Here is a 27,888-nt window from a genome sequence, read left to right as displayed (position 1 = left end):
TCTGGCTTCATATAGACCCCAAATAAATGCCTAAATAACCTGTGCAGGTTAAGAAGATTTAGAGATTCCTAATAATTGGATTTTACATTGGATAATTCTATATTAGAACTTTCTCCTCATTTTTCATTAAACCTTCCTCTCCTCAGCAGGTACTTACTGTGTGATGCCAAAAAGTGAGATGACAAAAAGATAATATATTCTGATCTCACTGCTACACGATTAATCAAAAAATAGTCGTGATTGTTAATGGGACATTACAGAGTATCGTATTTTAAGAAGAGACTACTTCACAAGGTAGACAAGGACAACTGCTTGCAAACTACAGGTGGAAAAACAGTTAAATGACTTTCCTGTGGAATGTGTAAGTATAATGAGGATTTTAATCCTGTTCTAAAGAGTGATGTTTCTGTGAGGTTGGGGAATTTATATCAAGTTCCTGAGCCTGAGAATAAGTTCATAAAACAGATAAAATGATATGATATTATGAGCCTTAATCTAATATTTCTCAAATACTATTTGATTTTGAAGCATGACTTTAAAATTCTTGCCACTGCATATTTATCAGTAAAACTTCTTTATGTTCATAATATATTGTCTCTATAGAAAATTCTCTTCAAAAATTCACTTTGAAGTTCCAGAACAAATTACATACACTATGCATATATACGTTTCACATTTCAGTGCAAAAATTGGTCTCCTGAAGTTCAAAAAGCACTAAAACTTTGCATTATAAGATGAAATCTTTATGACAGAAAGATAATCTTTATTTAAACAGAGTAAAAATAATGGTTTAAAACATCTGTAAGTCTCACATTCTGGAGATGTCTTGTAATAATAATATTGCATATATTTGTTGAAATTATTTCTGTTTCAAAAAATTGAGGGGGTTTTGTGCCTCTCTTGTCTCAAGAGATACAAGTGTATTGCTATTCAACTGTTATTTTTTAACTGGAGAACATGGCTGGAGTTACTCACCTAAACTATATGAGAAATGGATTTTAAGACAGTGTAATCTGAGAGCTGATTCTCCTCCAAGGTACCTAAAGAATTACCTATTTATATTTCCTGAAGCAAGAGCTCTAAGTATTTGCTATAATGAAAGTTACTTTGAGGCAAGTATCTATTTAATGCCACTATTTTCCAGACATTTGCTGAGACTGGTTGTGACAGGCAATCGGCAGTAAGCAAACGAGAGAGAGTGATTACATGGCATTCTCTCCTGATACAGTTACTAGCACAATTTGCAGTCTCAGGAAGGGGGAATTTTATTTTGCTCTGCTCTTTATTTTACCCTCGTAAGTAATACTCAAAGTACCTGTGTAAAAAAGAAGGCATAAAGTGAGATGAAATCATTTCCTGCATTGAAATAGAAGATGCAGTGACACATTTTAGGTGTGGTCTCATTTTCAGAGCCCTTGTCTTATGACTCAGGGGCTGCAAAAATTGGGCTTGCCTAGGGAAATTATTAGATGAAAATCATCACCTAAATTACCAAAGAACTGTACCACAAGACCAGTTTTGCTCATCCATTGTCCTACAGTAGCATGCAGGGTCTACAATCAGAGCTCCTCACTGTACAACAACAAATTTACTAAGAGATAAAGGCATAAAAATAAGCCAGCCCTCTCACCCCTCACAGAGCTAGGGCATACTGCTAGAGCCACCTCTTTCCAACAGGATGAAGACTGGGCTGAAGACTCTGGTAAATGCCATATGGGTACAGGCTTGGCTCAGAATGCTAACAATAGAGAATATAAAAAAGATAAATAAAGGGTGAAAGACACAGCATGCAAGCAAATTAGAAAAAATTACCATTGGCAAGTGAACGCATTTTTTAAAGGACAATTAAGTGAATCTGCAGGGAGCAGCAGTACCGTGAAGACAGACGGCCTGAGAAAGCCAAGTACCAGTGAGTCAAAATTGACCAGAACAGAAACTGAGTGAGCAGCAACAGATATCACCGCCATCCACACCGTGCAGAGGGGTTGAGGACAGCCACATAGCCTTCAGACCATCCCGATTCCTTCCCATGGATCACAGCTCCCATCAAGGTGCGACTCTAGTCCTTATAATTGTTTCCAGCTGCAGGAGCACTGCTATTTTCTTATGGCCCAACCAAATAGCCACAGCTACGCACTGTGACATGGAGATCACAGAATGCATACGCAGCAACATGAAATTATCTCAAATGCAGCATGGTTTAACTCCAGCTGTAATTCTTGCTTAAAGCATGGTTACTTGTTTCAGAAGTCCTAACTACCAGGAAAAAAGTTGAGCTACATTTTAAATGAGACTTTATAATCACACAAATGATCTCTCTTCCAAAAGACATATATAGGCTAAAAAAAGACTATTTTCTCAACAGTATGATATTTATGCTGATACAAATGGTAATTTCTCTCAGAAACACAGGGCAAAGTTAGAGGCTACATTCCGTTACTGTCAGATGCATCACCAACTGAATCTGGATTAAAGACAATAAAAAAAAACAAGTAAACAACCATTAATGTTTTAATAAACTTGTAAATTACAGGGCCAGAGACTAGGGCAAGATCTAGAGAAGGAAAAAAAAAAAAAAAATCAGCACCTGTTATTATTTCTATCCTGGCCATTTGCCTTTTGGCATCACATTAAAAAAAAATGCAAATGCTCTGGGGAGTTTTTCCACAAAGTTTATCCTTCACTTAGTGCCATTTGTAATGCAAAATTATGGAAGAGATTATAAAATCGAAGATGTTACAAAAAAGTAGAAATGCAAAACAACGTGAAAATCACACATTCCTTTTTTTTTTTTCCTCCCTAAAAGGTAGGCATTTATATTCCTATGCATTACAGTACAGTTTTGTACTTATTGGACTGATGTGTTTGGAACAGTAGTTGGAGAGCAAGCCACCCATAAAAATTGATTTAGAAATAAATAATTATCTTTAAATTTCTATGTTATTAGATCAGTATTTTCATAAAAAATTGCATATAACAGCAAAATTCAAACTCCAACTCCTGTACCACTTTTTAAAAATAATCATAGTTTGACATTGCTTCAGCTTAATTCATAAAATTCATTAAATATGTGGATTCATAGATATATTTATATACTACCATTTTGGTGAGGGTGTATCAGGACACACTTTTGCAATCTTTATTCAGCCAATAATTGACAATATTGACTGTCAAGATCTCAGAGAGAAGCACACTGCATACGAAAGCAATGAGTCAAAACAATATGCTATAAACAATACTACAACTGTATGTGCTATTGACAATTCTTTTGAAATACTTATTTTAAAACTTGGCCTTAAGAATTTTGAAAACTTAAGCAAATCTACACTAATGAACAATGACCTTCAATATTGTGATAAAACTTTTTTCAAAACAAGACAATATTTTACTTAGAAAATGAAATCTATCAAACAGAGCAATGAAGTACTTCTTGTTATGCAGTAACAGAACAGCCAAACACATTTTTAAAGAAAGAATGACACAAAAATCTATTCATATTAATATCTTTTACTGTTTTAGAGCACATGCTTAAGACAAAATCATAGTTATATCTGAGCAAGCCTGAAAGTAAGTGCTTGTCCTTACAGGAGGAGATCAGAGAACATAGAAGAGGTTATTCTAATGAACTGTATTAAGAATGTTTCTATATTATACTCACTCTTTCAAATGTAATTTATGCAGACTGTGTAATTCATTGAGCTGCAGAGTAGAAACATGATTTGTGAAAATGGTTAATTGATACCACAAGAGGTACATCTATCTAAATGCGACAGACAAGAAAAACGGCCCTAGCCTGGAAAAGTAAAGTATTCCTCTCCCCGCCATCCCCAAATCCACCAGCTTTCACTTACATTTTCATTTCACTTCTGCTCCTTTGAACTGTGAATCTTACATTTTTAAATCAAATTATTTTGTCCTGGAAGTTTACAAGGTGCTAGTATAAAATGGATTTTCTTCATTCAACTATGAACAGAGGGTTAAAAGTAACTTGAAATTTCTGAGCTACTACTCTTATTATGCAAAAACAGGAATGCCCATCACAGTCAGCCACAAGCTCTGACAAATATTGGCAATTCTGCTGCTGCTGCCCAGAAAGAGACCAAAAACAGGCAGGAAAATAGTCTGAGTGGAGAGCACTGAGAACAACTATGTTGCACAGAATATATTTTATTTCTTGTTTGGCTGCCCCAAGGGAGTTTAATATCATTCCAAATTCCTGACACAGTCTCCCAGGCCAGAAGACAACTAATGGATGAAAGCTTGTGCACACGCTTCTTATTTTTTCCCCTGCTGAAACAGTAAAGGATGGCACAAACCTTCCAGGCCAAATGAAGCTGGCCAATATTTAATTAATGTGTCTGAAAGTAGAAATGTGGCTACGTTTTGCCATACAGATTAGGGAAACACTTTCTTGAAAGTCTAAATTCTCATTTATATTACTTTGTTAGTTAAAAGTACAATTTAAACCACTTTATACAACATTTGGAACACAGAAGTCAAATTCACCTAGATGTTTATATGAAAAGACCAAGCAACTACAGATTAACACTACTCTATTTGAATTATTTTTAGTGAACTGGGTCACATACTAGTAAAGAGAACAAGAATAGGCAAAATACACCATTATTCCTCTGAATTTTTAACCAGTTTCATGTCTTCATGTTTTTGTATTTTTTTTAAAGCAAATATAAAAAAGTATCCAGCCAATATAAAATTCTAAAAAAACAAAACAACCCCCCCCACCACCAATTCTCTCAACAGAGTCTACAAATCTCAATTTAGAGGATTGCTAAAGCAAAGAAAATCAGAAGCACTGTATACAAATTTATAGTAAAAAGATACAACTGAAAACTATCAAGTGAAGGTAAAACCTTCTGCTTTAAGTACTTCATTCACTGTAGGAAACTACTTTCAATATCTAAAAGGACTGCATGAATATTTGAATGCCATCTGACAGGCCTTTCTCTGTAATATTTTATTCACTGTTCAGTCTAACAAGCTTACTGTTATGCCTTGTTGATAGATAGTTGCCAAGGTCAGCATGGAAAAGCAACTTCTACAACAGAATGATACCTAGGCTTTGTGAGTAAAATTTATCCTAAAAGATGCCAGTAAGTAAATACTTCAAGGGTGCATTTTACTCTGAACTATGTCAACAGATACATTCTCAGTCACAGTAATCAAGCAAACAGGATAAAAAAAAAAAAAGGCAAAAAAAGCTGCCTTTTTCTTGCAACCTGCCTCAGGTTTTGGCACTCAGGATGCATCTAGCATGCCTGATCTCCTGGTCAATCTTAATCGGAAAGCATGGCTTCAATAAAATGGTACTATTGACTGATACGTTACGTTACTCCTGAAACAAACAAAAAATTTAGTCCCTCAGATTCAGAAACTAACTTGCATATAACTCTTATCTAAATATAAGCTTGATATTTAGTTTTAACTTCTGCTTTTGAGAAATTCACCTTCACTCGCCTAATTTTTGCCTTATTTTATATTGAAACAATCTTGGAAAATGCATCCACCAGAACAGGTGCAGACCAACAAAACTCCTGGGAGAAAAATCTGATTTTATTTTGCAATAGGGATCTTGCCAGAAATATTTTCTTTTACATTCTACTTAGTAGCTACTTCTCAACTCCCAAATTAGAAAGCATTCATTCATTCGACACCTTTAGCAAGCCTACACAAGTGCAAAAATCTGTTATCACGCACCCAGAAAGCATAGTATACAATGTTCAAAGTTCTGTTACCCACACGCTATATTATGTATGTACATATACATATATATACATACTGTAAAAATATGCAATGAAAGAAAACAAAAACATAACTTTAAGAAATATATATTGTGAAAGAAAAATAACTGAAAATAAATTGGAAAAAATCAAAATATAATATGCCAAAAAACATACCAGAACTTTAATTTCACTGTCCTCAAATGCCAAGTGTAAGGCATGTTTCATGAGCATGAAATTTTGTGTGTGCTGTAAGACATATCACAGATGGCTTGTTCTTCTGCTGACTTTTATAGAATGTTCATTTAAAAGTACATTGTTTCATTTTATAGGACTAGAATTAAAGCGTTTATGCATTAATGACTTGACGTTTCTATTTGTGAACAATCTTGTCCCAAAGGGAAACAGAAGGAAAATCTGTTTATTCTCCTTTTGCTACATACACAATCATAAACTAGCCATACAATTTAAATAGCTTTCCAAGTAGGTTAGTAGTTCATTGTAGCTTTCTTTCCTTCTGAACTGTGGAAATTTGAGAAGGAAGCCAGGAAAATACTATAGGCAATATGCAATTCCTCCAGAAGATGCTTCTCCATTTATTATTACATTTCAAGCTCACTGAGATACAGATGAAAACCTGAAATATATACTAGTATGATCTGTATTTTAATTATGTCCCTTTAGAAACAGGGAGAATTTATAAAGAAACTGGTATTTCATCAGTCTTTTAGGATATTAAACACACTAACAGCTATCCTCTTTTGGTAAAAAACAAAAGTAATTAAGATGAGACATGGATGTTGATAACAGCCTAATTGTATTTCTTTAAAGAAAAAGAAAGAAAATTATGGGGGGTGGGGGGTTGGGGAACGACTACTTGCAACCGGAGTACCAGCCTACAGAACAGTGTGGATCATCTGGGACCTGGCAAACCTGTCCCCGTGCACGGCTTCTGGCACTGCTCTTAACTGTCCACTGTCATAGGCTCAGAACAATTCTATTAAATGATGCTGGCTAGACTAATTAGACTCTTACCTGAAAAAAGTTAAAAGGGAGGGAAAGGAAAGACAAGAAATAAGACAGGGTAGGGGGATGTAGTATTGGTGGAGAGAGGGGAAGAACAAGAGCAGAAACCGAATTTTCTCATTCTTCACTGTATGCAATACCAACACCAACAAAAACATCAGTGTATCATTTACTTCTTTAGGACCTTCTTCAGGTCCTGCTTGGCCAGTACATTTTCCAGAATCAGGAGATGATGGTCTTTCCAAAAGTAGCATGATAAATCTTGAAAAGTCAGATGATTGCCATAGCAAAGCTCCCTTATTCAACCTTCCGTGTTCTTAGCTGAGCAATTAAAAAACAAAGTAACTCCAACAGCAAATGTTAGTACCAGAATGTTCTTCAGATCATAAAAATGGTTGTCAGTGAAAAATTCAGACCGCATTTGATGATTGGATGGGGTGTTTCTTGTCTTCTCTGTGCGACTCAACTTGTGAGGCCTGGAAGTCTTCCACACCTCCCAAAACTAGGCGTACCTGCTGGCTGGAGTCCCAGTTCCCTCCCGGCACAGGACACAGGTATATACCAGTTTCTTTCTCCCTCTGTGGGATAGAAAACTAGATACATGGACTGAAGGAAGTCTCAGAACACTCCTGCATGGTTCTGATCTAGGAAATGAGCAGATCATGATCACAGGCTATGCAGCGAAGCAAATTAGACTCAAGTCAGACATAACTGACCGTTTTGCCTCCTTTATTCTTAGTTTCATTCATTTGATGTTCATTGCCTACATTGCCTAGGCATCACCCCAGATCACCACTCTCTGGTTATGCTACTCTTTGTATTTCTTATTTCTTTATTACTGCCAACTGCAGAACAACCTAGTCATTCATTCTGTCAGCTCATCTTGGTTTCATCATGCTTCTTTCCCTTGGGCTCAACTAAACACCTTCAGAAATGCATTCATTTCTCATGTCCTTTACCCCAAATCCTTCACAATTCACTGCTCGTTGGTTAATCTTGAATTCTAAACACATAAAAATATCATCACTTATAACTAGTCATTATCAGTTCAATTAAAACTACAGAAAACTCAGCATAAAAACCCTTACTTGGTTTTAACAAAAAATAGAAGAAAAAACTAAGCAGGGGAATCAGAGTTAAACTGACTGAAGGATTGGCCAGGGGAATCAGAGTTAAACTGATTGAAGGATTGAAGAGAATTAGAATATGTATCATACACATTTACTGCTTTAATTATGGCATGTCCCACCAATAACATGGATCCTATGTTCACTTACAAAAAATATTAAAATTGCAAAATATTTAATTTCGACTTTATAATCCATGCAGCAATGAACTGCCCAAAGAGAATTTAGAAGATGAATTATGCACCCTTCAAAATGAAATTTATAATGGATATACTGACAGACTCCAAACAATATAGTCAGTGCAGTAAACCATTAAGATACCCGTCACTTTCTCTCTTTCCAAATACTGCCTATTCTCACTGCATGGTGAATTACACATGGTAACCTCAGAACTCAACTATAATTGCAGTAAGTATTGCATTTTCTTTCTGAGCATCAGTAAGTTGAGGTTTTTTTTTTTCTTCTGTAATACTTCAAGTCGTACCACTGCAAATATTTTATTTGTAGAGAAATTATACATATAAAACCTTTCAGTTTTCATGATGCACTAAGGACTCAAATTTATAACATGCTGTCACTTCCATGCCTTCAGGGAACATTGCCCTTTCTTAATTTCTGTAAGGACTGTCATATAGAAAATACCAAGCCACATTTGTGTCAAGTCTGCCATTTTTAATTATTACCAATCAAGTCCAAGCAATTTCTCCTTTCATTTAACAAGTGTATACCTATCTTCTAAAATTTTTTTTTATGCCACAATTCATAAAATTGTTTAGGCTGATGCTAAGTCCCTTGCACTAAATTAATAACTAATCACAGAGGATATTTATCATCTCAAGTTTCTTACATGAGAATTGTCAGACTTAATTGCTTTCCTCATATTTTCACTATTTACAGAGCTCATTTATCATACATTTCAGCTGTTTGACAACAGTGGACTGTTTTCCCCGCTTCTCAAGTACATAAAGAAAGATAAAATGGTGGCAAAACACAATATCTCGGAAATCTTACTGTTTCTGATAACATCCATTCCCGCCCGCAAATGATTCCAAAAAAGCCATTTATTTTAATACCAGTGATAAGCAGAAGTAGAATTAACCAGCTACAAACTTATTTAATACACAGTTTTGCTTAACCATAGGAAATGAACTCCGATTTTTATCTTATTTTTAAGCTTTGCAGACAATATCAGAATGATGCATTTCAATCAAATGTTTGGATAAAAATCATTTGATAGCAATGCCAAAGGAATTGTTCTCAGAAGCATTTTTAAAATGGGTTCAGGGCTTATTCCTAGAAGCTGAAAGGAGTACTAATTCCCAAAAGCACTGAGATTTCTGAGTCAGTTGTGATGTGAACCATGCCCCCACACTTGTTCAAGCAGCTTGGAGACTGGACTGAAAAGCAACACATCATTTAAAGCAAAGAGATGCAGAATGGCATGCTAATATGGTCACTACAAGCTTCTGCAGGAATTTCATTTTGCATTACTGAGCATAGTAAGATGCAATTCTCACACAGTATTGCACAATGTGGGCAAAAACTAAATCATGATATTAATTTGCTGAAATAATGAGTGAGTAACAACTCCCAAGTCTACCAATGGAAATATTTTGGCATAAATGTTACCTTAGTGTTGCAATGAAATACTACAGAACGTCTACTTGGATAATCACAGTAAGAAGAATCACACAACTTTACATTTTAATTGATTAGGTAAAGAACTGACCCCCTACAACCTGTAAATAATTGTGAAACGAATAGCATAAAACTGCATTTATTTATAGTAGAGACAGCTGATCAGATGCAACACTGTTGCTTTTTAGTTCTCCACAAATTTGGGTCAAAGAAATGACCATAAACAAATTTATTAGTAGAGTTGTATCAGGCTTTATCAGTATTGAAAAACTCCTAGAGTCAACCCTTTTGGATATAATTCAAGTGAACGTCGTTATAAAACAACTGAACTGAGGTGATAACAGAAGACAGGGATTATAAGAAAACACATTCTTTACTGTCATCTGTCAAAAGCGTCTCAGACAACTAGCAGAAAAAGCAATAATACAAATAAAAGACAACTTTTACTTAGATATGTATATGTATTCCTGGTGAATATTTTCATGGTTCCACTTCACAGTTTTCTGATTTCACTATGTCATGGTGCTCCTAACCTACCTCATACTATAATAAACTCACTTTACTTAACCATTATATTAATGAATAATATTTATCATAATATCAGGATTACTGTATGTATTTAAAAATATAAACTACAATCATTGTTAAGAAAAAATGTGTTCCAACGCTATTTGGATTAATTGTAACTCTTTCCTATTTTATCAGATTATACACACTAGGAACATGAAAAATGCTAGATAGTCAATATTTCTTCTCCTATTACTTCTAATAGAACAAATTATTAAAGTGATATTTTAAGGACAGTAACTAGTAGTGCATTCCAATGTCTTTACTGACTCAATATACAAAAAAATTTCTTTTCCAAATGCTTTTCTTTTTTTTCTCCCTATCGTGGTAATATTTTCCCCTTCATCTGCTCAGATTAAATGATAGGTAACTGTAAAAGAAATAATACTAAGTTTCACAGAACCTTCTCTGATTTCTTGGGCTATTGCTTCCATAAAGATGTATCGAGGCATCAGCATCAAGAAATGGGTAGAAGAGGTCTCCTCACTACCCTACTGTCTTGCCAAGCTGAGATTAAAATGAAAAGTCTAGTGGCCTCTACAGCGTAACCAGCCAGAACATCTTAATTTGCATTTCCAAAATGTTGCTTCCAATTGGTTCCAGAACAGTTAAATTGGCAGAGATTTCATAGAAATTTTTTATTTCATTGCAGCATTGTGGACACATAGTTGGGCTAACAGTGCAGGAATGGGAAGAAGATATTAAGATATAATGTGTATATCCATTACATTTTGCAGTTGCTATTCAAGCATGAAAAGGCTAAAACACTACCATCCAGAATTAAAGAAAAAACTGCATTTTTTGTTGAAATAAATAATAAATGATATAACATTTTATTCAAAATTTAAATCCAGTATTTTTAAAATAACAAGCTACTATTATTTAATTTAAATACTTTCCAACCAAATAAACATCTGTTCTCAAGGTCTACAGCAATATTGACTGTACACAGCATGTGAAAGGAAGTTATCTTAAAAATTTATTTTACAAATGTTAACATCTTTGTCCACACAAAATGTGACACTAAAAAGATTATTAGCCTTATTAAATTATTAATTAGCATTATTTCTACCATACATGCAGTATAATAAATAGAATGCAATAGTGAAAAACTAAGGATATTTGATTTTAATGGTACATTTGTGTATTTTCCATCTGATCTTAACTTTAGATTGAAAATTTAGAATTTGTTTTTAAAGTTTTCAGTTGTTATTTCAAAATTACAAACTTCTTAATATCAATTTCCATGTTTCTGAGCAAGGAGTTCTTGAAAGATCCTTCCTGCCTGGTGACTTCACATCCCAGAGTAAAACTGACAACCTATTACTACCTTTTAAACCCAGGTCTTAATAAATAAATAAATAAATAAATAAATAAATAAAAACAAGGGGAAAAAAAGTTAAGGATCCAATTTATGCCCTTTGATATCAATGGTAAGACTCATGCTAATTCTGCTTTAAGATTAGACCCTCTTTTATCTGCTTATTTAATTCTGATCCTAAATTAATGCAATTTCTAGACTAATCACAAAGGATTATTTTTCCATATCTCTAGAACACATAGTCCCATAATTTAAAGTAGGAAATTCACTAAAGTATGCTATCTTTCTTTGTCTAACTTCAATGCTATATTTTAAAATTTGAAACATCTGAGAGTCAACTTCCAACTCATTTCACAAAAAAACTATGTAAGGTAAAGCAAATTTTCTTACAAATTTAATTAAAATATGACATTCAAAAGAAATAATTTTACAAACAATATTCACTGGTGGTACATTATGTAATTTTTATGGAGTTTAACTTTTTGATGTAGTTGGCTGTAAAAATCCAATAAATACGCAGATATAAAAACGCAAGAGGACTCAAAGGAGATGATCTTTTAGATAACACTGAAAGGAGGAAATGAATTCAGAATTAAGAAATGCTAGCATTCTCCTACAGTAACTCATGACAGATGTCATATAATGCAAGTACTGTTATTCTTTTGGAGGGCTTTACTATATCCCCAAGTCCAAGTTATACAAAATGACAGGAATAAGCATCAGTGTTCCTGAAGCACATTTACATTTCAGTTAGATTAAAGGTGATGAATACCAACAAGCAACATTAGTGCCTATAGTAGGCACAGATAAAGGATAAATTTTCTTGTGTAAAATCATAGGCAAGTTGATAGATACAATTATGTTTGTATTTTAAAAGTATTTTTATTAAAATAATTTTCACATCAATACGTAAAGACTTACACTTTCAAGAAGACAAGATTCACCTGAATATATAATTTTTCTTAATTGAAAATATATTTCAGGCATTCACCAATTCTGGGGTTTACTAAAAATATAACTGTAGGAACTGGGCTACTGTTTTGGTGCTCTCTTCCAATAACGAAATGCTGGGGGATCCATATACACCGGCACCTTTGGGACTCAACATACTGAGCTAATCACTTGCTGAGACCATCTTTAGTGTTGCATACTCTACCCACAGCAAATCCAGATGAGATCAGATGCTCCCAAAGTTGTTTATATGGGTTCAAATGAAGTCACATCAGCAGCTGACAAAAAAATTCTTAAATGTTTCCCTAGCATATGGAAGGCCATGTTAATAACTTACTCTAAGTAACAGTGTTGAAATATGCTCCATCCAACAGATATGATACTCACTACACTCAATCCTGTAAAAATTATTCTGCATTAGAGACCAAGCAGAAGAAAGCAGGAGACTCAAAAGAGAAAAGGCTCCTTTCTCCTGACTACTCTGCTGCACAAACATTTTAGTTTTCAGGATTATGGCCTGGCTTCCAAACATTTACCATGTTCTCTCTGAATTTCTTCCACGTATTAAATTCCTGACTACTAATCTCGTCCAAAAGTCTGTACTTCCCAGTTCCTTCACCTTGGACTACAGCCAGAAAGCTCACTGATAAGTCCTAACCATTACAGTATGCACAGCCTGTCCCCTTACACTATTTACTCTGTTTTATCTACAGTGACATTTGATGAAAGCACCAAGGAAGGGTAGTAGTTTTCTCAGAGATAGTAAAATTAGTCCAAATTCAGGTTTCCCACCTGTACTTAAGGATGCACCTGCAAGACACCCAGATGCTCATCTTCCACCACATCACTATGAAGTCTGATGGTAGTAATCAATAGGACTACAAGTTCCTCAACCAATGTTACTTGCTGTTTTACTATGCACGATACTGTATATCCACCATGCAGACACTGTGTATCTGCCTCCAAACCACAAGCACAGCTTACTCTCAATAACCTTCAGATGCGCTGCAAATCTCAGTACCTGCTAACAAGTCACCTACAAAAATGGGATAACAAATTACCATCTACACAGCTCTCTTGAGATATTACGACAATAACACTTGGCACCATCCACAGAGGAAGGACCAGATATTGTTCTTGAATGGCTAAGAAACTATTGTACTGTGACTGGAAAAATCTATAATTAATTTTGTTATGCAAGCAGACCCTTACCCTAGATGATTTGCAGTGCTACAGGCACCAAAATGCCTCACTATAGCTCAGAATAAAATTCCTATCTTAATGATTAAAAAAAATCTGCACTGTTCTCTGCTCCATGATGTTTATTACAAGAAATGTAGATACACCAGAGGCTGACAAACATTCAGTGCAAATACACAAAGGATGTGTTTTATTAAGAAAGATGACGTTAAGTAGGCAGAAATACTCTTAAAGATTTTGCAGCTTTTAAATGTCTGTCTCTAGGTGAATTAGTAATATGGAAGCAGAAATGAATTGCAACTCCAAGGCCACAGTGCGAAGATTCATGACAGAATAGTAGATTAATTGCTGCTTGCTCCTTGACCATTTACAGATACAATACATAGCAGATGTTCCCCAAACTTTTCTTAGTCTTGCTAGTATGTCATGCCACATTTTCCTGAATCCACCAGGAGCTTTATTTCTAGGTGTCACCATTTTTATTGCATCAATTGAAATTTGATAGAACAAATGCAACAGTCATTATGACAACATTAAGGCAGTATGGATATTTAAATCAAATCTTAGCATGTATTATTCACATCACCATGTACAGAGATCCAACATTTATTCCTGTCCAAATGCAAAGACCTGAAGTAATCTATGATGCATACTAACAGAATTTGCAAGTTTTGTTTTGCTCATATTTGAAACAAGTAGTAGAAATTTTTCTACAATGTATTAAACCAACATGATAAATACTAGGTGAAGCTTTTAAGTGAGTTGCAATACTGACAGAAGAAATCATAAAATTAGATTATTCTAATAGGTCCTTTTGAGATCTTCTTTAACTCTCAACTTTTAAGAGGCTGTTTTACAAGTCACTATAAGAGACATTTTTTGTATATTTTAAAACAAATTTCAAGACTATCTCAAGTGAACATATTTTTGCCTTAAGTAAAAAGAAATTAATTTTTACTGTTTCATGTATGTCTTGCAGACATATACTTTTTAAAACAAAATAGGTTTGATCAAAACAGGAAAAAATAATAGTTCTGACATGTGCGAAGGAGTCACAGCACCATAATCTTAGTAAGTATTTACCACACAGAGGTCTTGCACTCTGAAAGCTGCAATTCCTTTCAGTTACTTAGCAAGAAATGTAATGGTCACAGCATTTAATATAACACTAAGTCAAAAGCAAGAGAGCACTGCAAATGTTCTGAGGCCACAGCCTTGCTTGTGGAAAGAATTTTTATGAATTTCTGGAAACAATAAAGAAATCTAAGGTACAGTTTTAAAAACTGTGATTTACTTCTGTCATAAAACCTACCAGTACTCTACTACCCTTAACAGATAATTCATAGATACACCTTTAAACTGCACAGATTTTTTTAAGAAATGAAACAGTTGCTAGTTTTCCTTCGGTCTGGATTCTGCAGCAAAAGGATGGAGGAAAACACAGTTTTCCAAGGCTTCAAAGGCAAAAGAAATGAGACATTCTAGAAAGCAAAGCGACTGGTTAGTTTTGTAAAATTCTGGGATATAATCCCTATCTAAATGGAGCTCATAAGTAAGCAGACTTGACAAAGCGTGGGAGAAAAAAGGGGGAAACTAACCTAATTTTATTTTTATTTTTTTACCATGAGTCAGGTAAATCTTACACTGGTACTATTTTGCATGTGGTAGAATGATGAACCAAAGGTTCACTCAGAGGCAACGACATGCGGAAAAGCATCCCCTCTAAGAGCCATTGCTTGGCATCAAACAAAAACCAAACAGGTAAAGTTCATCTTGCCTTAAATCATTAATGAACCATTTAGTCATCAATTTACTAAGGCAGTTGGATTTTCTTATTAGGCACCTGAGTAGCCCTGTGAATTTCCAAAAGTTCACTCTTATCTTCAAGATGACTACGATCATAATACTATGCTGAATTGGTGCCAATCTGATTCAAGTCCAGTGGTTGTATTTGATTAACAGAAATCCACATTCCTGTTATTTAGTTTTCAGCCTTTTAAAATTTGCTGTTTAAATGAGGGAGGGGGAGGAAGGCATCTTTCTGTTAAGGCTAATATTTGGAACTTCATCTCACTTGTGAAACAGGAAAAATACTTGAGTTGCCAAATGACAATGTCTATGAATAAGATTTAAATAGGGTAATAATTATTTTCAAAAGTCTTTCTTTGTTGTTTTGTTTGCTTTTAGCCAGAAGCTAATTTAAACTTGCCTACAAAGGACTATTTAAATATCAGTCACATGTTGACAAAGTACAGACAGGTATGATCAGAAATAAAAAAATTAAAATAAAATAAAATAAATAAATAAATAAAAGGAAAGAACTACAGAGACAAAAAAATCAACTGTTTGCAAAGTATGAACACAATAGCAGGTTTCCTGTCACTGCTGGTAAAGGTCTCCTTCTCTTGTTAAGTCTCAAAATTGTAATTAGACTCGATACAGAGTATTATAGTTATATGCATACAATTAAAAACATATATTTTTCATTCCAATTAAATAGTAATTTCAAGAACAGTTTGCCAAGGATCAATTTGGATGACATGAAGTAGACTGTCCTACTCAAAATGCTCATGCAGAAAAATATACTATTTTTAACTACTTTAATTAAAACCTGAAAAGCTCCTGCCTTTTAATATTTACAATTCTTTTCTTAGCATTTTTTCTGAATCATTCTGAAATTTTCCATTTCAGTAGCCTTATTCTGCATATGCAAATAAGCCCCCATAGAGAGAAAAAACTAATGCAATTAAATGCTTTCAAAACCGCTGAAGTTATATTATGGGTCTGACCTAAATCCACAAAAATAAAAGACAGTCTTAAAGGTTAAAAAGCGATATAGTAAAAGTTCGATGATGCTTCCTTTCCATTCAATACACTTATATTTCAGTATTTTTATAACATTATACTTTTACTAAAGTCTAAGCTCATTTATACTTTAGTACATTTTTAAAAATTTTAGCAAATCTTGTAAGAGAATATGCTAGAAATAATCTGTGGACATGGGGAAGAAATACAATTTCTAAAACATATCTTTCTGATTAGTATGAAACATTATTTAGAACACCTTTAAGTTAAAAGTAATATGTTGGTTTTATTTAAAATACCTGTTATAATTATTAGTAACCACTGTGTTAGAAGTCATTCAGAAAGTTTTTGCTGGTTCATCTTAAGGCAGTGGCTTTGATCAATTTTCTCAATAATTTAAAAGGAAACTTCCACTTTTGAAATTCTCTGTATTTTTCTTACTGTTTTTCATCTCATCTGCAACATAACTATGCATCTTCCATGTGTATTTACTTAATCTTAAAATAAATTAGCCGATCAAAGGAGGGAATACAGCAGGAGTGGAGGAGCACTGGTCAGAAGGAAAAGCTTAAGTTAAATACCACAGTTATTCCTTCAGTCTCACTCTGCTTTATTTGCTGAAACATGAAGTACATCTTGCTTTCTAAACAAACATGAAATCTACTACTTAATCCACAAGCAGTTTATTTTCTTATGTAGTCAAATATGCCTCATTATTTGTAGCACATAAGTCTGTTCAAATGCTTGCCACCTGCTGAAGAATTCTGAATAGCAATTGTACATTTCAATCACAAATATTAAAGAGCACATTCTCGTATAATCTACAGCAAAACACCAGGTTAGTGCTGTTATCCATTTATAAGTAAATTTTTCTCTACTACAGAAACATATAGAAAAATCTGTCTAGATGATTTACCCAAAGCAAGCAAGAAGAACCATTCAGAAAATAGCTGCTTGCTTTTCTGATCTCCACCAGCCCCCCAGACACGAGGAATTATCCTCAACTAATACAACGGGTTAAATTTGCTTTTTTACCAGTTTCAGAGGATATAATGAAGTTACCTGTCATTAATGATCCAGTTCAGACAGAGATTGAGGGAATTAAGGTTTTTGCATCTCTTTACTATTTCCATCACGGTTTCATTATCCAGTTCTGTGATATGACGTAGATCCAAGCTGGAAAGATTTCTTAGCTATTGAGACAAATACGATAGAAAGAAATGATCTGAAACTTATTCATATACATAACTGTTATAAAAAATTTTAAACTTTCTGAAATCACGTATAAGGTGTGAAAGCTAGCCAGAAAGATGAAGTTACTATATTTTCCACAAAAAGGAAACATATCAGAGATATTCACACAATCTGACTTTTAGCATCTAAAATCTATACCCAAATTTTTAATTCAGGCAGGCTCTCACTTACTCCATGAGATCACATCTCTCTTGCACATGGGTCCATGCCACCTATAATAGTGGTGTAGGCCTTCCTCTTTTTAGAGTGTAAGATTACCATTTTTGCACCTAGATAGGAATACCTAGTCATTTAATTAAAATTAAAAGGGGGGGGGGAGCAGGGAGGGGAAACAGAAAAAGCATTTACACTCAGATTCAAATACATATCATTAAAAATTCCAGAAATTTGAGACTTTACAAAACTGAGTAAATACCACAACATTTCCAGAAATTGCAGCATTTATAATATATTCTTACCTGCACAGCCGTCAGTTAAGACTTGGGAATTCAGAATAACAATATTTGGAGTAGCAGAACAATCTGATTTATGATCTATCCATTGAGTAACTAACATTAACCTGATTTATTACATTGTTAATAATTACAATGGTCTTCAAAAGCAAACAAAATTCTCTTACTACTTTTATGAGCCATGAATTCACAGAAGGAGATAGATTTGAAGCTGATATTTACAATTTTCTGCAGCATCCTCAAACAATGGATCAGTTTAGTCATAGTAACTTCCAAGTGTTGTTTGCTTTTTAAGCTGTCTGAAATAATCTCTTATACTTTGGAACAAATAATTTCATTAGGTAATACTGACACTTTAATTAAATTTACCTTCCTTGTAAGAGAGAATAATAATCCTTTTCAGTGATTTAAGTCACTAGGGATTTGATTAAGTAAAGACATACAAGTGAGATCATATAATTGGTCCACTTCAGTAGTTAAATATTAAGTCAAGGTACTTAAGAAAAAAAAGTGAGGACTCCAAATGGAGCTGGTCTTTAGAAAAAGTGTTCTCGTGTTTTGTTCCAGAAGTTTTTAGCATTCTCCAGTCTAAAACTCTGCTGAACAAGCATAAATTTAAGGACCGTGACTTTTGAGAAACAACTGCAGAATATTTCTACAGGAAGCAAGGAAAAAATTATTATTATTAAAATGCTATGCTAGCTGTACTGTTGAACTGCTTGTTGTAACCCCATTGTACATCTGATGCTCTTCTTATTTGCTTATTAGAGAGAGGAGCACGTGATGATTGATTGTGTGTTGGTAAAATGAACAGATCTTGCAAGCTCAGTCTATCTGTATTTCATGCATATTGATCTAAGAAGAAATTTAGAAAAATTATTTTCTATGAACCCCAAAGAAGGTCACATCTAATCCCTCATTTTACTGCACAAGCTGCAAGGAGGAGGGGAAGCTTAGAGTAGCTTGGATTTCCCTAACCTTCTTACAGCTATTCCTATTAGATAATTTAGCACCTCATTGGCCTTTGTACTACAGTGGCAATAACATGGCCAATTCCTATGACACACACCTAGGTCCTATGTGGAGTTCTAATAATGCAAATTAATGAGTACTTTCTCAAATGTGCTTCCTGTGCATACAGAATTTGCTCTATTGCTGTTTTGTAAATAAACTGCAAGCACAAACTTTGACAAATCATTATGACTGTGTTTCATGTCTCTAGCTGCATAAAGAAAAACCCAGCAGCAATATGTAAAAGACTTCTCCACTTAGAACAAGGGATCTATAAATAATGACATATTGTTGAACTGGAACTCTTTGTTTCTGCTTTCTTAGTATGTTTTCACACACAGTGTGTTAGGGCTGACCATCTCGATTCCCAGAAAGCCATGGGCTCTAAAGAAAAATGTAATATATATACTTCCTGCAGCAGGACAACTTTGCCAAATTCTGATTTAGCAGATTACCACAGTGATTAAATTCTCCATGTGTTCCCATGATAATCGTTTCCATACTAACTATATTTACCTTTCTTGAGGTGGTATAGTCCCTTATCCCCTATTTATGAAATAGGGAATGAGGCACAAATAAATTCACCATAATCACACATGGAGCTTGTGATGATGGGAATTAAAGTCAGATCTCCTGAACCTATGAAAGTAAGTACAAAATCGTCTTATATAAGGCAACAAATTTTATAGCATAGGAAATAAGTCTATTGGACAATTCAACAATATCCTCTACCACAGTAATCAAATATTACTAGAAAACCTCAAAGACAAGTGGAGAACCTTCTTATTGCAAAAAGATAAGTCCTAGCTAAAACACACCCTCTTCTAGACAACACTCTTCACTATGAGCAGGTAATAAAACTGCTCTGTTCATTCTTTGTTGTTGTTGATACTTAAAAGTTAAATAACATGAACTTTCACTAAAGAATGCATGAAGGTCCGTGTTCTTTGAAAATGGTGTCTAACTCACCTAACTTCAAATTAGGTGAAGGCTGACAGTAGGGTATCCACCCAGTTGAGGCAAAGACGAATGCAGCAGAAAATTTATGACTTCCAGTAAAAACCAGACTGTTGCATTGCACAGGTAGACTCAAAAACTACACTGAAATCCTATTAGGAGTCAGTGACAAAATTAATAGTATTTCCATGGAGTAACTTTATCCTTACTGTCACAGGAGAATGATCACTCACATATTGTTTTTCTCACTTTCACATAATGGTCTACCACTATATTCAATATACACAAAAGTCAACCATCACTTGCCCTTTTTACTGTCACATTCCTTCATTTCAAACAGCCTATCTCATACCTGACCTACCTGCTGGGTTAAATCTTCTTTTTATCAGACATAAGGTACTTGATCCAGCAAACCTTACCACCTTAGAAGTTTGAAGAGACTGCTTCTAGGTGGTGGTGGTACACTAGATAGGAACTCTTCAAGTATAATTTGATCTATGCAGCCTCAGTATTTCCATTGCAGAAGAGTGAATGACTTTCAAGGGCTGGAGGACAGGAAACACATCCCCTTAAGTACTGGATTCCTGACATGATTTTGATTGATCTGAACATTGCAAGTAAAAAAAGACTTCTGTACCTACTTAAATCACAGGGACCAAGAGGCACTAGAAGTCAGGGAATTGTTTTAAACACATGTGAAACCATTTTTAATTAAAAAAAAAAAATCTATTCTCTAATGCCAAATGCCTTTTTTTTTTTTTTTTAAATCTGAAAAGGTATTTGTAAGGCATTAAGGGTTACAATGTTAAATTCCCCTTGACAATAGCCTCAGAATAAAGAAACCAGAATTCCAATACTGACTTTGCTACTCTCTTGCTGTATGACTGGGCACATCTCTTACCTGCTCTTTGTCCCTCAACATAAGACATCATCATCCTTCCCTATATTGCACATGTACTTACTAAAGGCCTCTGCTGAAAGAAGCAGTAAGAGTAAAGAAATATATTATCATCATAATATGTAGCAAACCTTACAGAAGTCAGATCAGAGAAGGCATGATGTATTCTACATGAAAAGTATAATTAAAAAATATTACAAGATATTCAGAGTCTTCCTTTAACATGCTTTAACCCTGTAAAAGTTCTAATTTATATTACACCTTCAGGAACAAGTCAGGAAAAACTCCCTTTAACCTGCAAAATATATTTACTCAGAAACATCAGACATTTCAGAATTGCTGCTTTCAGTCCAATATAAAACTTGCAGTGTGCGATGACACACTTTTCGCCAACAATATTCCACTTAAGGAAAATACTGTTTCAAGTGCTTCGCCAATATACCTGGCCATCATTTGAACAACCTAAAGAATTCTAACATACATCAGAAAAAGAAAGCTTCAGGACAGCATAAGGCAGCACCATGACAAGTGGGATAACTAAAGAAAAAATACTTGATACTAAAAATATGTAAAATAATTAGCACTTTCATAGTAAATGCTACAAGAAAAGAGTTTACTTGTCCAGGATTCAATCACAAATTCCCCAAACATATCTGAGAATAAAAATAATAACAATAATAATAATAATAATAATAATAGTGTGATGTTCAGTGCTATCACATCACTGTCTTTGAAGTATTAATGACCTATGGTAAGTTCCTGTGGCCATGGCTTAAGAGAAGAAACAGAAATTCTTAAGTCTCACGTCCCAGGAAAAAGCACATACAACACTTACCTATCCCATATGACTTTTTCCCATTTTGGGACAAAATCGCCTCCCTGATATATTATGAAAGGCAATCTACATCTGTGTCAGTCCTATTATAATTCATGATTTACAGCCATTTATTACTAAACCATATCAAAATCAGAGCTAAATATTAATAAGAAAATAAAGCTCTCGATTTTTTGTAACTTTATAATATCATGTAATTGACTGAAGTCACTTCATAGAAGAATTAGATATAACGATCACCTATTAAACACTCAATAACTCTAGGTCAAAATAATCCAGTAACTGAAGCAAACAACTGAAAGATGATCTGTGCTACATTTTCCCAAGCAATTTTAGATTACATAACCGCTCTCTGTAAGACTAACTTATTCGTCTCCTATATTTATGTTGTGCATATAAATACAACCCATACTGAATTATTTAGGACATTAAAATTATCATATTATTTCTCCCTCCCACAGATATATGTGCCTTTTAAATATCTTCATGTAATTGCAATATCCTTTGAGTCCTTCCCAAATTACATTCTTTGAGTTACTGCAACTTTACCATGAAAATTAATTTCTTCAGATTTTTTTTGCACATTTTCTGAAATTTTTTCATTTCATCTATATTTTCAGCTACTGAGCTGCCTTAAACCAATCAACATATATTAGAGGTATGCTGAATCCACTGTCACAACAAGAGGGCTGCACTCCTCCACCAAAAACTACATTTGAATTTTTTTCAGCCCTATCACATTTTCATTCAATATGGTCTCCACTTACTTCAAGGTCTCTTCGACCATTTTTTATGTTTACTAGCACTCCTTCACATTCAATACACATTTTTACAGCCATCTTTACCAGTTATGATGGGTTCCACTTCCCCATGCTTTTTCTTGTTTTTGTTTGTTTGTTGCATCTGTTGAAATGATGCAAACTTCATTTGTCCTGTCATGGTTCTATCCACGACAGGGTTATTCATTAAATGTATAAACTTAGCCTTGTTGATATCTATATTTTGGCAACTGTCACAATACTAACAACAAGCTAAAAGTAGCTATAGTACTTACATTGGTGAGGTGAATGACTCCTTTAGATGTAACAGAGCAGCCCATAAAACCAACATACTGCAGCTCAGGACAATGTTCAGCAAATGCTTTCACTGACTGATCTGTCACCTACCAAAAAAATACACAGATAATAGTTGAATAGGTGATATGAGTATATACACAATAAAATCAAAGCTGTTTCTCAATAACACAGTCAAACTATTCATTAATAGTTTTAATATTATCCTTACCACTTATTCTGAGAGTTAAAGAGAAAACATGAGGTATGCACATGCATCTATAGATATGTATGAAAAGAAAGAAAAAAGATCATCTTTGGAAGAGAGCAGAACCTTCTGTTTGGAGGAGGGAACACAGAAGAAGAGGCCAGAATGATGGCCACTGAAATTCAAATATTACCTTTCTGTTTATCTGCAGATTAAAGCAAAAGTCCTTTCTATTTATCATTCACATAATTATATTCAACCATCAAAATATCAATAAATTTAAGATATTGCCATCCTACAGACTCACACAATACCCCTCACTGATTGCACTGAATCTGAACTGTATCATATCTTAAGTTTATATTCTGTTTTTAAGGCATTTTTTTATAATAAACAAAGCCATACTACAATCTATTAATACCTTTTAACTTAAACACAGTATCTTGGCTGTTTCCCACATAAAACTAGTATCTTATGGTAATGTACCATCCTGTGTCTGTTATCAGTTGAATGAAGATGTTACCTTTATTGTTGTGATATATCTATTTCTACAATTCTTTTTGTTTTATAATTAAGTTTGTCTAATAAAATTTAGTAGCTGTGAAACGCCAACTATTGCATAAATGTAATGTTTTGTAGGTAGACTAAATATTCAAAAAGATAACACTTTGTGAACTTTTTTCCTTTAAGTATTAGTTTCTACTACAAACACTTCTGTGTTTTCCCAAAGTTACATTGCAGGAAATATTTCCTGTTTTCCCAGAAAGTTATATTAAGACTTGCCTTAAGTCAAGAAAATCAAATTTTCATTATTTCTAGTTGTTATTCAATTGAGTACTTAACTCATGATGAAGGTATTAACAAAAGAAATATTTGTTGTTTTATTTTCCATTATTAAGAACAAATATTTTATTTCACTTATGTCTTCCTAACCTACTTTCAGCAGATTTTTAAAAACTTGCATCATACAGTAAAAGTATAGCATAAAACCCATAAATTCACTTTTTAAAAATATGAAGCCACTAGCATCGGTATTCTTCTGATTAAACAATATGTGCTGAGTGTACATGCATGCATTTTTTGTTAGATGTTTCAGATGAATAAATACTTTTTTTCTTTTGATAACCAGGAAATTTTTTCTTTATATTTATAGTAAGCTCCTCATGTTAACCCAGCAGCCATCCTACTGAGTGGGCCTTGGACTTTTAACAGGAAAACTATAGGAAGACATTCCACACTTCAGAACAGAGAGAAAGCTTTTTTCCCCTCATAAAAACAAAAATCACACCACTGTGAGAATATGCATACATACACTACACTTGTACAAGAAAACACACAGGCATATGCCTGTTGTTACATCTCTGCTCATTTCTTCACATCTGGCTGCTGGTAATTTTGTTCCAAAGACTGACTGAAGAGCAGAGGAGAAGGTCTGTACTTCATTTGATCCAGGCTGCACTACTATAGAGTCCCCTACAGGATGGGGAGAAATGGAAAGCAATTTCCTTCGCGACTCCTTCCAGAATGCAGGCTCGAGAAGGCAGGGAAATGTGAAAGACGCAGCAAGCAGAAGGATGGCAGCAGAGGAGAAGGGAATAGCCAGTCTCAAAGATGATGAAAATTAACTTTTCCTGTGCAAAGTTTGTAGCAACCCAGGAAAACACTAAAAGTTGCTGAAATAAGAGGATGCCTAAAGTGAAAAGAATTTAATGTGTTTGTTCACTTGGAGTTTCTTCTGTTAAGAAGTCGAGTATTTTTTGTGTTGTCTGATAAACAATCCACTGTAGCAATTGAAAACTCCTTTGGTGTATTTGGTTTAAGGAGGAAGCAGCTCCTCACCTGTCTTGTCATAATATTGAATGAATACAATCATTTTTCTATACTTTTTTTAATATGAACATGCTGGAAGGAAAGGAAAAATGCAGTTTAGCTACAAATGACTGAAAGAAACTATATACACATGTAGTGAGGTTCTGTCCCTTCTAGCACCTTTCTCCAAGTCCAGACATTTAATTCCAGTGCAGGGTTACATGGCTCTCACACTGTAACCAATAATTTAGAGTACACCTTTCCTGTACTCCTAGGATCTACCTCACTTTTGAACCTCCTCACTGTTCCCTTTGAAGAGCGCCTGCACCTGTGAAGGCTTTCTTTCCTGTAGATAAGTACAAAGTCCTAGCACCTCAATCACACATCTCATTTCTAATTTTAATAAAGACTGTTTTTCCTCTTTTCCATATTGCATGCTGATACCTATTTCCTGTTAAATCTAATTGCTTATGCCCTTACATCAGATGCTATACTACAATTGTCAACACTTTACTTCAGATTTGTTAAAATAAATATACAGAACATTAGGCAGTTTTACTGAAGAGTGTATTAGAGGCAAGAGTTGATTCCACAACATGTTTTCTTCTCCAAAGCACTGAAAGCAAACAGTATCCCCTCTGAAGCTTAGCTACCAACCTAAGTGCTTGCATGTGCATGACAGGTAGCCATCGATCTAGACCCTGATCTTTCTTCAAAGTCCCTCACAGACAGAATAATAAAGACTCTCCAGGGACAAGAGAAGGACAGAGGGAGGAGAGACAGCCACACAGATAATTAATAGCTTTTCAAGTTGTTCAGAATCTGGATATGGGCAGGTTTTTGAACCCATTGAGTGTCATATTTAGACAGAGCTGAATTTCTGATATTCTAATTCTTGACCTACTTAGTTTTATTACTAAACATCCAACAGCTATAAAATTAAAGAGTATAAAGTTGTCGTGGGTACCCTTAAAACACCTCCACACCTTCCTTTTAACAAGCCTTTTTTCTGAGCAGTATATATTCCCAGTACAAATGATGGTAATGCAAAACTCTGTTTTGATTTTGAGACAAAATGTGTACTTCCCAGCCAAAATGCACTAATAATGTCTCACTGTGTCTGGAATTGTAAATCCTGAAAGCCTGAGGACATTCTGGGTTTGCAGGGATGTCTTCTTGATTTCACAGAACTCAGAGGCAAAACAAGTTTTGAGATATCTCAAAGTGACTGAGAAGTCCACCAGGGAGCCTCAGGTGAATACATATGTATGAACAGTCCTGCCGCTGCACTGGACATCCCCTTGATCCCCAGTTCCAGCAGGCCTGATTAGCATGGCACTTCACCGCTTGCTGGCAAAATACTCACAAAACACATTTTTGAAAAGATAGCTCAGAGGTGAGGGATGCAAAGAGGATTATAGGTACAACACCACGTTCAAGCAGTTTTGGTTTGGGGTTACTGGATGTGGTTATAGGTCAAAAGCAGTTTTCTTTAAAGCAACAATTTTCCAGTGAGCAAAGATGTTTTAGTTGCATGCCTGCCAATTGCAAGCAAGAAGTATGCCTTTGGGGTTTGCGTATTTAGAAACCAATGAAACTGAAAATGAGCCCAAAGGAGGGGACACAGGTTCAGGTAAACAGGTTCAACCAAAAAAAAAAAGGCCACAAGGCTGCTTACTTCATCAAATAACTAGTGTGTTTTAGCACAAAATTTCATCTTTGATTCTGATCTGACAGGTTCTTAAATCTTCATCTCTGCACATTCCTTTCAGTTCAGTCAATAGCCACACCAGCTATCTGGGAACATTTTGACTACTGAAAGGCTTTGACAAATACTATTAGAAATCAAAGAGTGACAGATTTGCCCTATTCATGGCACCAGGGGAAAATAAAAATGCCTTCTGAAAACTCAGGAAAGTTTTAAATTTAGGCATAGAAAAACAGAAATTCAGTCCTTTCTTTTCAATCACATTAGCTTCTCTATAGAAAATAAAAGAAACCCTCTGTTCAGCTAATGAGATAAGAGGACCACCCTGTTACAGTTTTGCCCTCCTCTCTTTACAGAGAATTTGAGTACGAGTCTTTTCTTTGTTTCACACATCTTTGCGCTAGCTAGTAAGGAAATGCATTAATAAACAATGAATAGTATAAATTCCTAAGATCACAGATTTACTACAGAACTTAAAACTTTAAAATACAAATAATTTCTTCCATACATATTTTGGGTCCATAAAAGCATAAAAAATTGATGTTTGGAATGTAAATAATAAAATTACTAACACTCAGAGTATTTTCTGTTTGTTCATAGTACGGAATTATCTGCATGCTAATAGTTGTAGTAAAAGTTAAAAACAGTACTTTGACTATCAGCATTAAATAGTTGACAAACTGGCAATGAAACTTTTCAGTGCTTGTTAGATGTTCAGCATCTATCTGGTCAGGAAAAGGTCCTTCATTCCCTCTCTATACCATGCAAGTCTCATGATTTTCCAGGTTCCAAAAATTATTTACAACCTGTCAAAAGTAGTGTGGTATGACCCGAATATGCCTTACATTTACTGTGGTAGAAATAACAATTTTAGACAGGCATTTTGCTATTGCAGACAAATGCTCTTAAATCTTGACTTATAAATAAATAAATAAAACAGCACTGCATTGAAACTGTTGATGCCTTTAAGCTCAGTTCAATTATAGATCTCGTCCTTTGCTGTCAGCCAGCAAAACTCCACTAACTGCAGGAGTTGTTTTGATGTTTTAAAGAGAAACATTGTAAAAAATGTCACCATCAGCACTGTAATCTCACAGTCTGCAATCTTATATCAGTATACAGGAATATATAATTTCTTTTTCAGCTCCAATGTCATTTATAGCAATTGATATTTTAATATCATGGTGCCCAGCCACACAGCTTGTAACGGAGGTCACTCAATATTTTATTTAGTGAGCTACTCTTAACACATGACTGCACTCTCCTCTGATTGTGTTAGTGGGGGAAATATATATATTTTTACATGTATACACACACACCTGCTGTTTTCA

General features: G+C 34.5%; 1 protein-coding gene across 5 annotated transcripts in view; it reads right to left on the bottom strand.

Moving 5' to 3' along the window:
• Nucleotides 1–27,888, bottom strand: part of FBXL17 (F-box and leucine rich repeat protein 17) — a 293,008-nt gene that overhangs the window by 182,438 nt on the left and 82,682 nt on the right. For 4 of the 5 annotated variants that reach the window (XM_067315805.1, XM_067315806.1, XM_067315807.1 and 1 more), the window contains exons 5-6: nt 22,835–22,942; nt 17,436–17,566 (exon numbers count right to left, since the gene is read on the bottom strand). In XM_067315805.1, the coding sequence (XP_067171906.1) occupies nt 17,436–17,566; nt 22,835–22,942 (239 nt within the window). Of the gene's footprint in view, nt 1–11,932; nt 11,985–17,435; nt 17,567–22,834; nt 22,943–27,888 lie in introns of those variants that run through there. The other variant, XM_067315809.1, reaches the window with a different exon arrangement.

The sequence above is a fragment of the Apteryx mantelli genome, chromosome Z (assembly GCF_036417845.1).
Source record: "Apteryx mantelli isolate bAptMan1 chromosome Z, bAptMan1.hap1, whole genome shotgun sequence".
In the NCBI taxonomy this organism is placed as follows: domain Eukaryota; kingdom Metazoa; phylum Chordata; class Aves; order Apterygiformes; family Apterygidae; genus Apteryx; species Apteryx mantelli.
This window is presented reverse-complemented; position numbering and strand designations above follow the sequence as displayed.